Raw genomic sequence first — 12773 nt, 5'->3', positions numbered from 1 at the left:
GTTTTTGGAATATAATTACCATTTGGTCATTTTTTAGTCACAATTTGTAAAATCTGCATTGTAGTGTAAAGTCTCAACATAAAACAGTTTGGTCAATTAGAATCCATAATGGACCAATTTGATTTAGTTACATCAACTCCTGTTCCCTGAAATGACCAGACTATGCTATTTGTGGTGGTGGAGTCTGAAAATGACTGTAAGTTTTATGGGCAAAATTAGTGAATGCCTCAAGACTATATTTCTTAGATACAGTCCAAGTGGGAGACAAAGACAAATGCACAGCTGTAGCTAAGGGGCTATAAGAGAATGAAGCTAGGGGAAGAGATTGGTTGATGAGAGCAAAGGAGGTTGGATAACTCATGCTCTGGAAAGTAGAAAGTAGAAAGCACAATCCTGTAACAGTGAGAAAATATATTCCCATTGTTCAGATGAGCAGAATGAGGCTCATCATGAGGTAAGGGGACTTGCTCAAGTTTAGACAGTACTGGCTTATGCAGTACTCATGATTCCAAGCCTAGTGCCTCCTGCCAACCCCCAATCCAGTGATATCTGTTGTCACCTGAGATCTCTCTTGTTGCCTGAGTCTTATGAGAGTCAAAAAAACAACAAAAAAAACCACTTGGTTGTTAGTTTATCCCCATCTTGAGTCTCTTTAAGTCTGTAATTTTTTTTCTAAAAGTTTCAAACTTTTAATTGGCCTGTTTTGTTTTGTTTTCACTTGAAATGTAACCAAACTTTTATTTTCATATAGCTTTCTTTTCTTGGGATGGGGGGAAAGGTTTGGAATGATTGGTTTTTTAATTTTCTTTTTTTGTTTCTCTTCCTTCTCTGTGGAAGAATGGGAGTGGGGGGAATACAGAACCTGCTGCTTATCTTGTCATCCTTGTACACCATGTTATCTCATCTAGCTTTTGCAAAGGAAGCTGTTGCCAGTTATGATTTATCTTTTATTGCAAGTGCCCATCCAAAATTTTTTCTGTCTTAAAACTTAATATGGCCCATTAGCACATTGAAGATCCTGCCCATTTGTCACAGAAGGGCAGCACCAACTCCATTTGCTTTCTAAATTGGGAAAAAACTCATCAATATGGCTAATAAGTGGATCTGTAGATGCACGTGGTTTTCTTTTAGCACTCTTCTGGGCATCTAAAAACAACTATCATTTCTTTAATGGTTTTCAGCATACAAAATATTTTCCTCATAGTGAATGTGCAATGTGGAATACAAGTATACTTACACTTTTTGTGCGCACATTATGAATAGTGTCAGCATTTCATAGATGAGGAAAGCAGCCAAGTGGCCTAAGAGTGCTGAAGCTGGTGGGTTGCAGAGCTGGCATCTAGGTCTTTGGGTCCTGAGGTTGTGTTCAGTCCCATGCTGCCCTCCCCACAAGCTCTTCAAAGGCATCAAGATTCTATTTTAGACTCAAGGGTCACTGACAAAAGAGGCACTCGCAATTAACTGATCGGATCACCCCTGTTTTGTTTGCATGTTACCGGCCGTACTGGGAGAAGAGCTTTTATTTATTCAAGTATTTGATGATGATGATGATAATGACAATGACAATAATATATGTACCATTTCACTTTTGTTAAGAACTAGGAGCTGGATTCTTCAGCTGGGTATTCATGACTTAGCAAGATAACCTCAACTCCAGCTGCTATATATAGAAATATACATTTTTTGTATAAACCATGTTCTTATTGAGTTTTTAGAAATTTATTTATTTATTTAGAATATTTTTCCATGGTTACATGATTCATGATCTTTCCCATCCCCTTCCCTTCCCCCCTCCTGGAACTGACAAACAATTCCTCTGGGTTATACATATTCTTATTGGGGTTTGAAAGACAAGGGTAATATGATATATGCATAAATATGTCTTAAGTATGTAGGAATATGTAAATGTGTGTATATGTATCTATGTATATACACACAGAGAGACATTCATACAAATATATCTCTATCTCCCCTTAAGACTTCTCCTTTCTTTCCAATACCTTCTCTACTCCCTCTCTCCTCCTTCCCACCTCTCACTACACCATCACTTCAAGTACTTAGGATGCTTCTTCTCCCTATCAAAGTCTATTCTCTGAAAGGCATCTTATAAACACATCTTCACTAATGTGTAAATAATTGATAAAATCTTAAATGTATTATTCTTCCCAGGAGTGTTTTCATTTTAATCTATAGACAAAGTCTTCGACCAAAAGGAGCCTTTTAGATTGTACGGTCCTGAGAACATTCAAACTTATGAGCAGGGCTGACCAGGCGACCATGTTAGCTCACTGCATCTTAGAAGAGAATAAAGGTAATGAGAAAACCAGTGAGAGTTTGGTGGGCACAATGGGTTTGGGTGATTTCAGTATAGGCTTGTCTGGTATGATATGACCCTAACTGAGGGCATTTTGCAATAAGGTCACTGATATATTATGCATGTCCTGTACTGTGATGATGGACTATCCATTTGTAAGATTTCCTTAACTATCTGTTGTCTAAAAATGCTATCTAGTGAGTTTTTGTGGGAACAGCATTAGATCAGATATAACTGTCTAGAATGTGACCAGAGGGTGTGTTCCTGTTATTTTCTTTCCTTTTGGGGGTAAAGTTAGTTACTAGGAACAGTGATGGGCCATTACCTACCTAACCTCACCCTTTCTTTTCCCCAAAAGTAATACTTGCATAAAAAAGCCATTTGTGAAGCCTGGGAATTAAAAGTCTGTCAAAGTTTAAAATAATCAGATATTTTATGGATAATCAGAAACTCTCACCCTTTGTTTTTTAGAAAACAGAGTCACATTTACATAAGTTCTTATTCTCTCCCAAATACTATCTGGGTACCTGAAATAGCAGAGAATTGGTATATGTGTTTTAATTGGTTTCTTTCCTTCAAGTTCTGGATAGAAGGGCTTCCTGAAATACGTTACTAACAAGCAGACTGGAAGACCTAGCATCAGCCTTATTAAAACCCACTGGCTTGGCTCATTCTTCCCAAATACTTCAGGTTATCTAGGCACATTTACTTTCCAATAGGGAGACTAAATTTCTATAATGTTTTCCATGTTCTCTTTGTAAATTAAAGCTTCAGCTTCAGGGATGAATACTTAATCATCTGTCTATTGAATATGATGTTCTTGAGCTGTTACTTTTTTACTTCTTACATTGTATCTCTTGCAATACTTCACTTGATGGTTTCTTCCATTGTGAATTCCCTGTCTTGGTCTAGACTTCAGCTTTAGGAATCTTCAGACTCCCAATAGTTAGCCAGAAGAACTTAGAAGCTTCTTAGGACTTTTAATAAGAAGATATAGTAAGGAATTCAGACTTCTTGCTGACATCTTTTTAGATAACCCCCTAGAATGAGACTCCAGCCATCTAAAGTGGAGTAGATTTTTTGTATTTGGTGCTGCTGTAACATACTGAACCTTTCACAGGTTGACTTTCAAAACCAGATTTTCACATTAGGATCTGGTTTATTATTAGTGAAAATCTTCCAAAGATATATGATTTCATTAGCGTGGGCATGAACAATATCAATCTCAACCTCTCCCCGTCCTAGTGTCATAGTTTCATCTCTTGTAGCCACCTTCCTGGTGATGAACCTCTTTGAACTTGGTTGACCAGCTTGTTTCCAATCCAGTCCTTGAAGCTTTCCAGTTTGAGTAGGAACTGTCAGAGGGGAAATTCCACTGAGGGCCCTGGGGTTGTCATGGCCATGCCACAATGTGGTATTAGAATGGGACTTAGGCAGAGCTTTAACGATGTCATATTTACACAGCGTTTACAGATCTTTCTGTTAGTCCCAGTTTGAGGTAGGGTCATTGCTAGGACTCTTATCCCCATTTTACAGGTGAGAGAACAAACTGAAGCTCATAGAGGCTCATGACCAATAAATTGCCAGGCTGGGGTTCAGCAACAGGTTTTCTGATTTCAAATCTTATTCTGTGATACCAGGCAGCTCCTCAGTAGTTTTAGTTCTTTCCTCTAACCATTTCATTATTAGAAGATATTAAGCACTGTTCATCTTTAAAGTGCCATGTAAAAGTCAGATAATAGTGATGTCTTGTCCTCAAGTTTGGATAGCATTAAGCTTTCAAAGTGTGATGGAAACAAGACTTTCTTCAATCAGGAAAATGTATTGCTTTTCTCTTTTCACTTAAGGGTAAAATTGGTCTTGTTAGATAGCTAATGTGTGACAGAAATTTTAAGGTCTATGGGAAGGGGAAAAATGTGTCTTTCTTCAGTCTTTTTGGATATAGTTTCCTAAGGATATTTGTGAGGTAAGACAATCATCTGAAATGAATGTCTCTACTTTGACAAGCCTTTGACATATGTAAATCTTAAATTTCAAAAATAGCCTGAAAAGAAAGAGAAGATCTAGTTTGCATTTGATAGAGCTACAGCAAAACTCCAGTAAAACACCCACATCCTGCTATTAATGCTATCTAGAGTTCAGTAAACCAATGGAAGGGTAATTTAGAATTGTAAAGGGTTATGGTCCTGAGACATGAAGTACATTTTTTAAAATAGTTTTCATAAAATGCCTTTTTTTAAAAGCCACACTTTGGTTCCCTCCCTATTCCCCCTACCACTCAGAAACTACTCCCCACCCCCTTAAAAAAACCCTCCCAATACATAAGCATCATACAGGTTAAAGGCCATTCTGGTACAATGGACTATACATATCATCTATTAATTTTTCCTTCGTGACTACAGCAGTGAGCAATTAACATAGTAATCTTAATGTTTGGTGCTTTTAATTTTCTTAATCAGAATTTTTAGGAGATTGAGATTCATTCACCTAACTAGTTTTAATATTTATTATATAATGTTCTCCTCAATATTCCTTTCATCAAATTTACAGCAATGTAGATAAATGACAGCTTCTCTTCCACTGGCAACAAGGTTCTTCTTAAGAGTCTTCCTTAAGAGTCAACAACCACACAGGTTCTATAATTGCTAGCTTTTCACCCCGTGCCAATGTACCTCAATCATGTGATCACATCAAGTTTTTGATCAGTCCCATTGCAACATATAAGTGGTTCAGATATTGGTAATATTGACTTCTATTAGAATGTTTTCCTTAGGTTTCCAATTTAATATATAATGTCTTTCTTCAGACCATCTATTGAATAGCATTGTCCATAAAATCTTCAGTATTTAAGATAGTTGATACATTTTGTGTCATAGAAGCTTCACAGACCTTCCATCTGCCAAGATCTTTCCATTGGGTTCAATTATCTTTCTGATACCTAGGGAAAAAATGTCAGTCACTTGGATAGATTGTCCTTAGTTGAGAGCTTTTGACATCCTTTTTATTCCTTTATAAATATTATTTCAAACAGAAACTAGCTTGAGATACAGTCTTGTTCTTTAAGGCAATGTCAAAGAGAATGCCCTTCCATATCTCCCAGCCATGTTATTTAAGACGTCTGTATCTTAGTTACCTTATCCATAAAATGAGAGAGTTTGTCCCTTCCAGCTTTTAGAGTGACTTCAGAGACAGAATGCTGAGTTGGACAGATGATGGTTCTCTCAATTCTTATGTTCTCATATTCTTTCTTGACTTGCCTCTTCAATGTGGAATAGTTCATGACAAAAGCTCTAGTCTTAATTATTGTAATCACCAACTTTATCTTTTACCCTCCCTATATGTGTTTAGATGGATGCTGTAGCAAAATAGTTCATTACTCTAAATAATATTTCATTCCCAGATGCTTTTTGATATGACTATATCTCACCTATCATCAGGTTGGTGGAAATTTGATTCCCTTTTTTTTAGACTGGTTTACCTAGTATATTTATTAGTATATATACTTTATAATATATTATTAGTATATATACCTAGTATATATATTTACCTAGCATATAAACAGTATCATTTATTATTTACTAAAATGTCATCATAATGCATAAAAATCCCTATGTTTATATAGAATGAAAATTGATATGCATATTCAAGGACATTGATCCTAATGTACTATCTTGTTAGGACTCATTTGTTTATTCACTGCAATGGTTTTTTAAGTGGGTCTATTTCAGAGTTCTTAATCTTCAAGAAAAGAGTAGTTGGCTCCTAGAAAACAGAATGGTGCAATTAAGTCAGACATCCCTGGCAGTGAGGCCACCAATAAGTCTCAACTTCATAGCTCTTGTGACAGCACTCTCTCAATTCCATCTTTTACATACTAGGCAATAGTAGTTCTTGACCAATATAGAACTAACCCAGGCTAAACTGATTTTTTCCTAGTATTAGTTGTCCTACAGTTTAAGCTGAAAGGTTTCTAGATGTGGTTTAAGAAAGACATTCCTAGGTTAAACATCTTTTCTTAACGTCATGGAGCTGTTGTTTAGGCTTATCACATTTGAGGAGTTTTGTATGTTTTAATAAGGCATTAAAATTGCCATATCCATATTTTGTGATAGAACAAATATTAAAATTGTTTTCTAATAAAAAATCCTTCAGTTGAACTGTTTCTAAATTAATTTCATGAGTCATGTGAACTGAGCTAAAAGGATTCTTTTCCCAAACCAATTTACAGACATAGTCATAATAGGAACTGCTTTTTCAGAATGTTGCCAGTAAACCAATGCTAGCTGACTCCAGTGTTGTTTTGTTTTCTTAAAATTGTTCATTGTTTAGATAGCCAATACTGTTTATGTCACTTCTGTCTCTTTTTCCCAGCCAATTCTTTCTGTTTCTGTCACCTATCTTGGAATTTTTGTATTAGTTAAATTATTCTCTACTGCTGCATAAAAGGCTCATTCAAGATTACTTTGAAGCATTCATTGGTGACAAGGTATTTAGCCACCAACCTACAGGGAAATGGTGGTTCTTGATCCCTAAAGTATATATTTCTTGGAGAGATTACATATGTAGTTCATCTACCTGATGGTGGTCTTTCTCTGGTGTTGAAATCATTTTAAGTCAGATTTTGTGCTCATCTTCAGAAAAGTCTCTTTAGGCAGCTTTCTTAAAATAAAAAAAAAAGCATTTGAGTATTAGTATTAATGCTGTGACATTGATTCTGGTCAGTGCTTGGGTGTCCATATACTAATACAGCTTCTCTGTTGTTGGCAGGTAAAGTGAAATCTGGATCATAAGTCTGATGGTGCCATCAAGGAGCTAGTATAGTTATCAGTCAGCTTTTAAAATGGTGAATCAGGCTTAGGTGATAGAAATCAACCCATATTTCATCTAACTCACCATTCTCAAGAATATTTATGAATTCCTTAATGAGGTGATGTCTCCTCTTTGTTCAGATCCCTCCTAGGAAATGAATGTTTAGGATTAGCAGTTTGACTTTCCAGGCACCAAAGAAATCATGTAAGCAAACCCAGAGAGTGTTTGATCCTGAGCAAGATACATCCTCCCAAATTCTTCAGACTAATTATATATAGGTCTCCATGGTTCAAATTAGGGTATAACACCTTCCTGCTACTTGAAGGACTGACTATATGAACCGTCCTTAGCAGTAGTTCTTGGTTCTGAAATCTATAAAGCTAGGGGTTTGGGGCTTATACCAGTGTTGTTCTTTCCACATTTAAAAATCCACAGGAATAATAAGAGCCTTGATCTTCCTTTAAGACTATATGCTTCTGTTCAAGGCATTCCACCTTCATTCCTAATATTATCTTCTTGCCTTTGTGTATATTCATTCACTTGTAGACTATGACTGACATTCCCAAAGAGGAAGTGGATGCAATGACAGAGAGACCAAACCCTGACTCTGAATGGGAGGGCCTTAAGCATTCAGTGGTCCTTAGTGGGACCCAAATGACAACTCAATCGGAGTCTCCACAAAGCCATGACTTTGGGCCTGTCTCCATAAATGGCAAGGAGGCAGAAGACAAGGCACGTGGGGCAGCTGGTCTCCTTGTTAACAAGGAGATGCTAAGTTGGCCAAATGGGGTATGTACAGGTGTAGAAGAGCGAACCAGTGCCTTAAAGCACTTGGAGTGCATGTTATCTGAAACATCTGCTTCCTGTCAGCTGTACACTGATGGAAAAGAGGCAAAGGGTGGTGAAGACCATGTTACACCAAATGAGCTACTTGGGAAGCAGAATGGACCATATCCTGACTTCCGTGTGGGTTCAGGGTTCCCCATCCTCATTCGAAGTTTCCAGGTAGTAATGGTTTGGGTCACATGCCTCTCTTTGGGAGAGGGACAGAACTCTCCCTGGGATGGTGATGGAAGCAGTTTATTTCATACTTTTCTGATTAAAGAATGATTCAAGAATTTGTGAAGATATCTCAGAGGAACTTACCCAGAGGAATTCCAAAGCAAGAATTTCTATTTTTGCCAGCTAATTTGCAAGGCATATATAAATAAGCCTTGTCATGGTCATTACACAGTCTGATAAGGGCTTTAAAAAAGGGGATGCTACCTTTCTTAATTTAAATGAAGGTTTAAAAAGAAAGGTAAAATTATGAAACTTCTATGGGCAAGAAACTTCAATGTTTTTGATAACTACAGTTGCTCAGGAAACATAACCAGCTCTGTTGAAAAAGAGTAGCTGGGGTGGCAGCTAGGTGGATCAGTGGATAGAGAGCTAGTTCTGGAGACAGGAGATCCTGAGTTCAACTTTGGCCATAGACACTTCCTAGATATGTGACCTTGGGCAAGTAACTTAACGCCTCATTGTCAGCCCAATACTTAGTATTAATTCCTAGATGGGAGGGAAGGGTTTAAAAAAAAAAAGGAAAAAGAGTAGCCGGTTTCTCACCAAGATTATTTCAGACTTAAGAAAGAAATATATTTTTTGTCAAAAAATCTGACTCTATAAGATTCTAATATTTATTATTTTGTTCTGTTACCCTCTACCACTCCCATCCCAGGGAGAAAGAGAAATGGGTTTTAGTGATCATTGGTACTAATCATTTATGCTAAAGTAGATGTCTGTGTAATCCCTAAGACAATCAAGGGGTAGCTTTCAAAGTGATTTACAGACTTGGGGAAGGTGAGCTGATTTGGCTAAGATGGCCTTCCATTCTTTGACTAATATTTGTCTTTCTGATATTAATCACCAGGTGATGGCATAACTGATTTTTCTCTTTCCAAATATTGTTTCCTTTCAACAACACAAGTGAACATCTGACATTGATTTGAAAAGAGTTAATTAATTCCATGCATCATTTGGCCTTAAGGGAGGAACTATATGGCCAGTTTTCTTGATTGCAAGTGGTACAATCACAAGGACAAAACAAAATAATTGCTATTTGGCAAACAGTTTTGTATTCAAATTTTGAATCAGAAATCAATCCAAAATATTTTATGTCATTCATGGCCACTTTGTTTTTTTCATTAGACATACTTAGGTTATTAAAGGAATATAGTTCTTTTCTATCCCTTATGATTTGACACTTTGTTAGAGCTACTGTAAAATGATTAAAAAAAAAGTCCTATGCAAAAAACTTTTGGGATCCTAGTTGGATTTTTTGTTTGCTAAGACCCTGAAACTTTGATCAGGTCAGTGTCAGACAGTTGGCCATCTATTTCCCTCAGACAGGACATAAGTAATTTTGCTTCTTCACTGTTTCATAGCCTCCTCTCGTGAAGACTCAGACAGTCACCATCTCGGATGTTGCTAATGCTGGGAAAAGTGAAATCCCAACCAAAGATGTCCCTATTGTTCACACTGAGACTAAAACCATCACTTATGAGGCTGCCCAGGTAGGAAACATTTTTTTAACTTAAATCTTTGCTTATAGTCAAGTTCTTCTTCAAACTTGGTAGTTCTAGCAGGTGGCATTTATTTACTGTTTTTCATAGATTCAGAAGAAGAAAATTGCCTTCTAAAGGTTCTTCTAAAAAATTCTAAAGGTAATTCCAGTAAATTGTGGAAAGCTTTGGAGATTAGACAGAAAAGTTTGGATTAGGGTTCCAGTGGAGTGTGAAGATAAAATCAATGTTTGAGGGAAGGGATGGAGGTAGAGAAATAAGTGAAGACTTACTTTCCTCTATGTGCCAGGTACACAAGACCCTTTTCAGGCATGTCTTACTATCAAACTATACTATGCAAGTTCATCTGGACTAGTGAAGACTTCTAGAAGGGATAGTTTGGGAGAAAGAAGCAAGATTTAAAGGATTCTTCTTAGCCCTAATTTATTTCCTTTAAATTGGATTTTTTATACTCCAGACTAATAGATATCCTTTAAGGTGTTGTTTTGGTGAAGCTTTAGAAAAAGTGCCAAGGAAAGGAGGCTGCTGCCTGTGGAGCAGGTGCACATGGGGAAGAAACCATAGAACACAGTCGTTCTCCCTTCTGCTCTTTGCAGAGACATGACAAAAAAAGTGAGAAGACATGGATGGGGAATTTGTAAGCTTAATAAGATGATTCTGCCCTAAAGCATTCATATATCTAACCAACAAGCACTGAATATTTCAGGAACTGTATCGTGTGCTAGGGATACAAAGACAAAGTAAAAAACTGGCCTCCCCTCTTGGGGAGTGGAGTGAGATTCAGTGTATAAACAGATAAGTATATAAGTAAGAAATGTATTAGGGAGAAAACAGTAACAACCAAGGGGGATTTAAAAAGTTCTTTCACGGGAAGTGGTGCCTGAGATTAATCTGGAATGAAGCTAGGGATTCCAGAAGTGGAAGTGAAGAAGAGAGAGAATATAATAGAAATCGAGGCAACAGCAAAATGCAAAGTCATAGAATTAGGTGACTGAGGACTGAGTTGGATGAAAGCAAATAAGACAATTTGACTAGAGTGTAGGGAGCATGAAAGGGTACTAAACCATGTCTATTTCCCTTGTGGCACTAAAAGTCCCCCACAAGCACCTAGGTTCTCAACCTTGAATTCATTGTCAGCTCCTCTCTCCTTCAACCTTTTTCCATATCTAATACTTTAATAAGTTCTATCAATCTTTTTTTTTTCCAGTTTGTTGTGGACTCAATTCTTCCTACTTCTAAAACTATCACTTCAGTAAGAAACCTGGAAAGTTAGATTGGGGTCAACTTGTGAAGGCTTTACATACCAAGCTAAGGCATTAGTATTTTTTCCTAGAAGCAGTGACAGTAGGGAACCTCTAAAGGCACTTAAGGAGGGAAGTGATATGGTCAGAAGATTATTTTGGTAGCTGTATAGTAGACATGTTGGAAAGGGATGGGAATCTCTATGGGGCCTCTTAGGAGAGTGAGCCATATTCCATTTAAGGAATGGAGAGTGGTGGCTGTAAAAATTAAATTTTAGTCTCTAGTAATAGAAATATTATATTTAAGAGGTTTATTAAAGATTACTAGAAATCAAGGAATAAAGAAAATACAAATAGGAAAACCACGTGCCTAGAGCCCATTCAAAACCCCTGCGCTTAGCTTACCCACTACATCACTGCAATGGAAGAGCAGAGAGTGCAAGAGCATAGAAGAGGATAGAAGAGGGCGAGGTAGGCATTACTGCCTGTTTAAATACTAATTGTGATCTCACTCAGGTGGAGACTCAGGTGAGATTATAGGGAATTCTGGGAAATACCAAGGACTTCTGGGGATTGAAGTCTAGGGTTCAAATTTCCATTTTACATGGCCAAGGAGAGGGGTAGGAGATCACTATTAGAAGTTGAACTGCTAAGACTTGACAATTAATTGGATATGGGGTATAAAGGAAAAGGGAGAATTAAGGAAAACTTCAAGGTTGAGAACTTAGATAACTAAAAGGATTGTGGTGTCATAAACAGAAAAATCAAAATTTGGAGAAAGAGTAGATGGGAGGAGAGAATGAGTTTCATAAGTAAAATGTTTTGTTTGAGGAAAATATTAGGGAGCAGGTTGGCAAGTGACCACTATATACCTCTGTGACTGGCTTAGATCAGGAGTCCCAAACCAATTGACTAGGTTGCAGAAAGGTTTGCCACCTTGGACATATGCTCTTTCCTGCCTCTTCCTTAATCTCACATCCAATCAGTTGTCAAGTTTTATTGTTTCTGTCTCCCCAGTACATCTTGCATCCATTCCCTTCTTGTTTAGGCCCTAATCTTCCCTAGACTTATTGCAATAGCCTCTCCCTGCTTCAGGCCTCTTCCCTCTGGGCCATCCTACATACAGCTGCCAAAGTGTATCCCTAAAGTGCAGGTTTGATCATGTCACTCCTCTGGGTTGGAATCCCACCTCAGACACTTGCCAAATTTTTGATCTTGAACAAGTCACTTAACCCCATCAGCATCCTCCAGATCATCATCCCTAAAATGAAGAAGAGATTGGACTTGAGACACCAAACCTCTTCTGACAATAAAACTATCATTAGATAAACTAGTTTGCCACTTAAAATTTTCCACAACCTGTTCCCAACTCTCCCTTCTAGTCCTGTTCTTCATATACCATTCCATCTCCAAACTCTGTACCTATTTTCAGACTGAGGTGCCTACCCTGCAATAGGTTCTTTCTTTACCTCTGTCACTGAAAATCCTTAGTGTCTTTTAGTGCTCAGTTCTAATGCCTCCTCCCCCAAAATTACATATTTGTATGTGCAAATGAGATCGTGTGTGTGTGTGTGTGTGTGTGTGTGTGTGTGTGTGTGTGTGTATCTGTGTGTATCCCTTGCCCAGGGCCTGGCACACAGTAAGTGCTAAATAAATGTTAGCTATTATTATGTGCAGATTTATCATATCATCCAATTCAATGTGAGTTCCCCACATGCAGGGACTGTTTCATTTTTTTCTATAACTTGACACATGAATTCATGATAAGTGCTTGCCTCTTGATTCATTGCTCCCCAAGGTCAGTCTTGGGCTGGTTGCTACCATCACCCTTATCATTAGTCCTTTGTC

At 37.5% G+C, this 12773-nt stretch overlaps 1 protein-coding gene across 20 annotated transcripts in view; it reads left to right on the top strand.

The window, feature by feature from the left end:
- The window catches only part of EPB41 (erythrocyte membrane protein band 4.1), a 216212-nt gene that overhangs the window by 187519 nt on the left and 15920 nt on the right, over positions 1 to 12773 (top strand). For 8 of the 20 annotated variants that reach the window (XM_056795407.1, XM_056795401.1, XM_056795400.1 and 5 more), the window contains one exon: positions 9547 to 9675. The exons of 3 other annotated variants lie outside the window; for them this stretch is intronic. In XM_056795407.1, coding sequence (XP_056651385.1) covers positions 9547 to 9675 — 129 coding nt within the window. Of the gene's footprint in view, positions 1 to 7669; positions 8129 to 9546; positions 9676 to 12773 lie in introns of all 20 variants that reach the window. 9 more of the 20 variants (XM_056795391.1, XM_056795390.1, XM_056795392.1 and 6 more) reach the window with 2 other exon arrangements.

The sequence above is a fragment of the Monodelphis domestica genome, chromosome 4, assembly GCF_027887165.1.
Source record: "Monodelphis domestica isolate mMonDom1 chromosome 4, mMonDom1.pri, whole genome shotgun sequence".
Lineage (NCBI taxonomy): Eukaryota > Metazoa > Chordata > Mammalia > Didelphimorphia > Didelphidae > Monodelphis > Monodelphis domestica.
The sequence above is the reverse complement of the archived record's forward strand: the minus strand, read 5'-3'. Positions and strand labels throughout refer to the sequence as shown.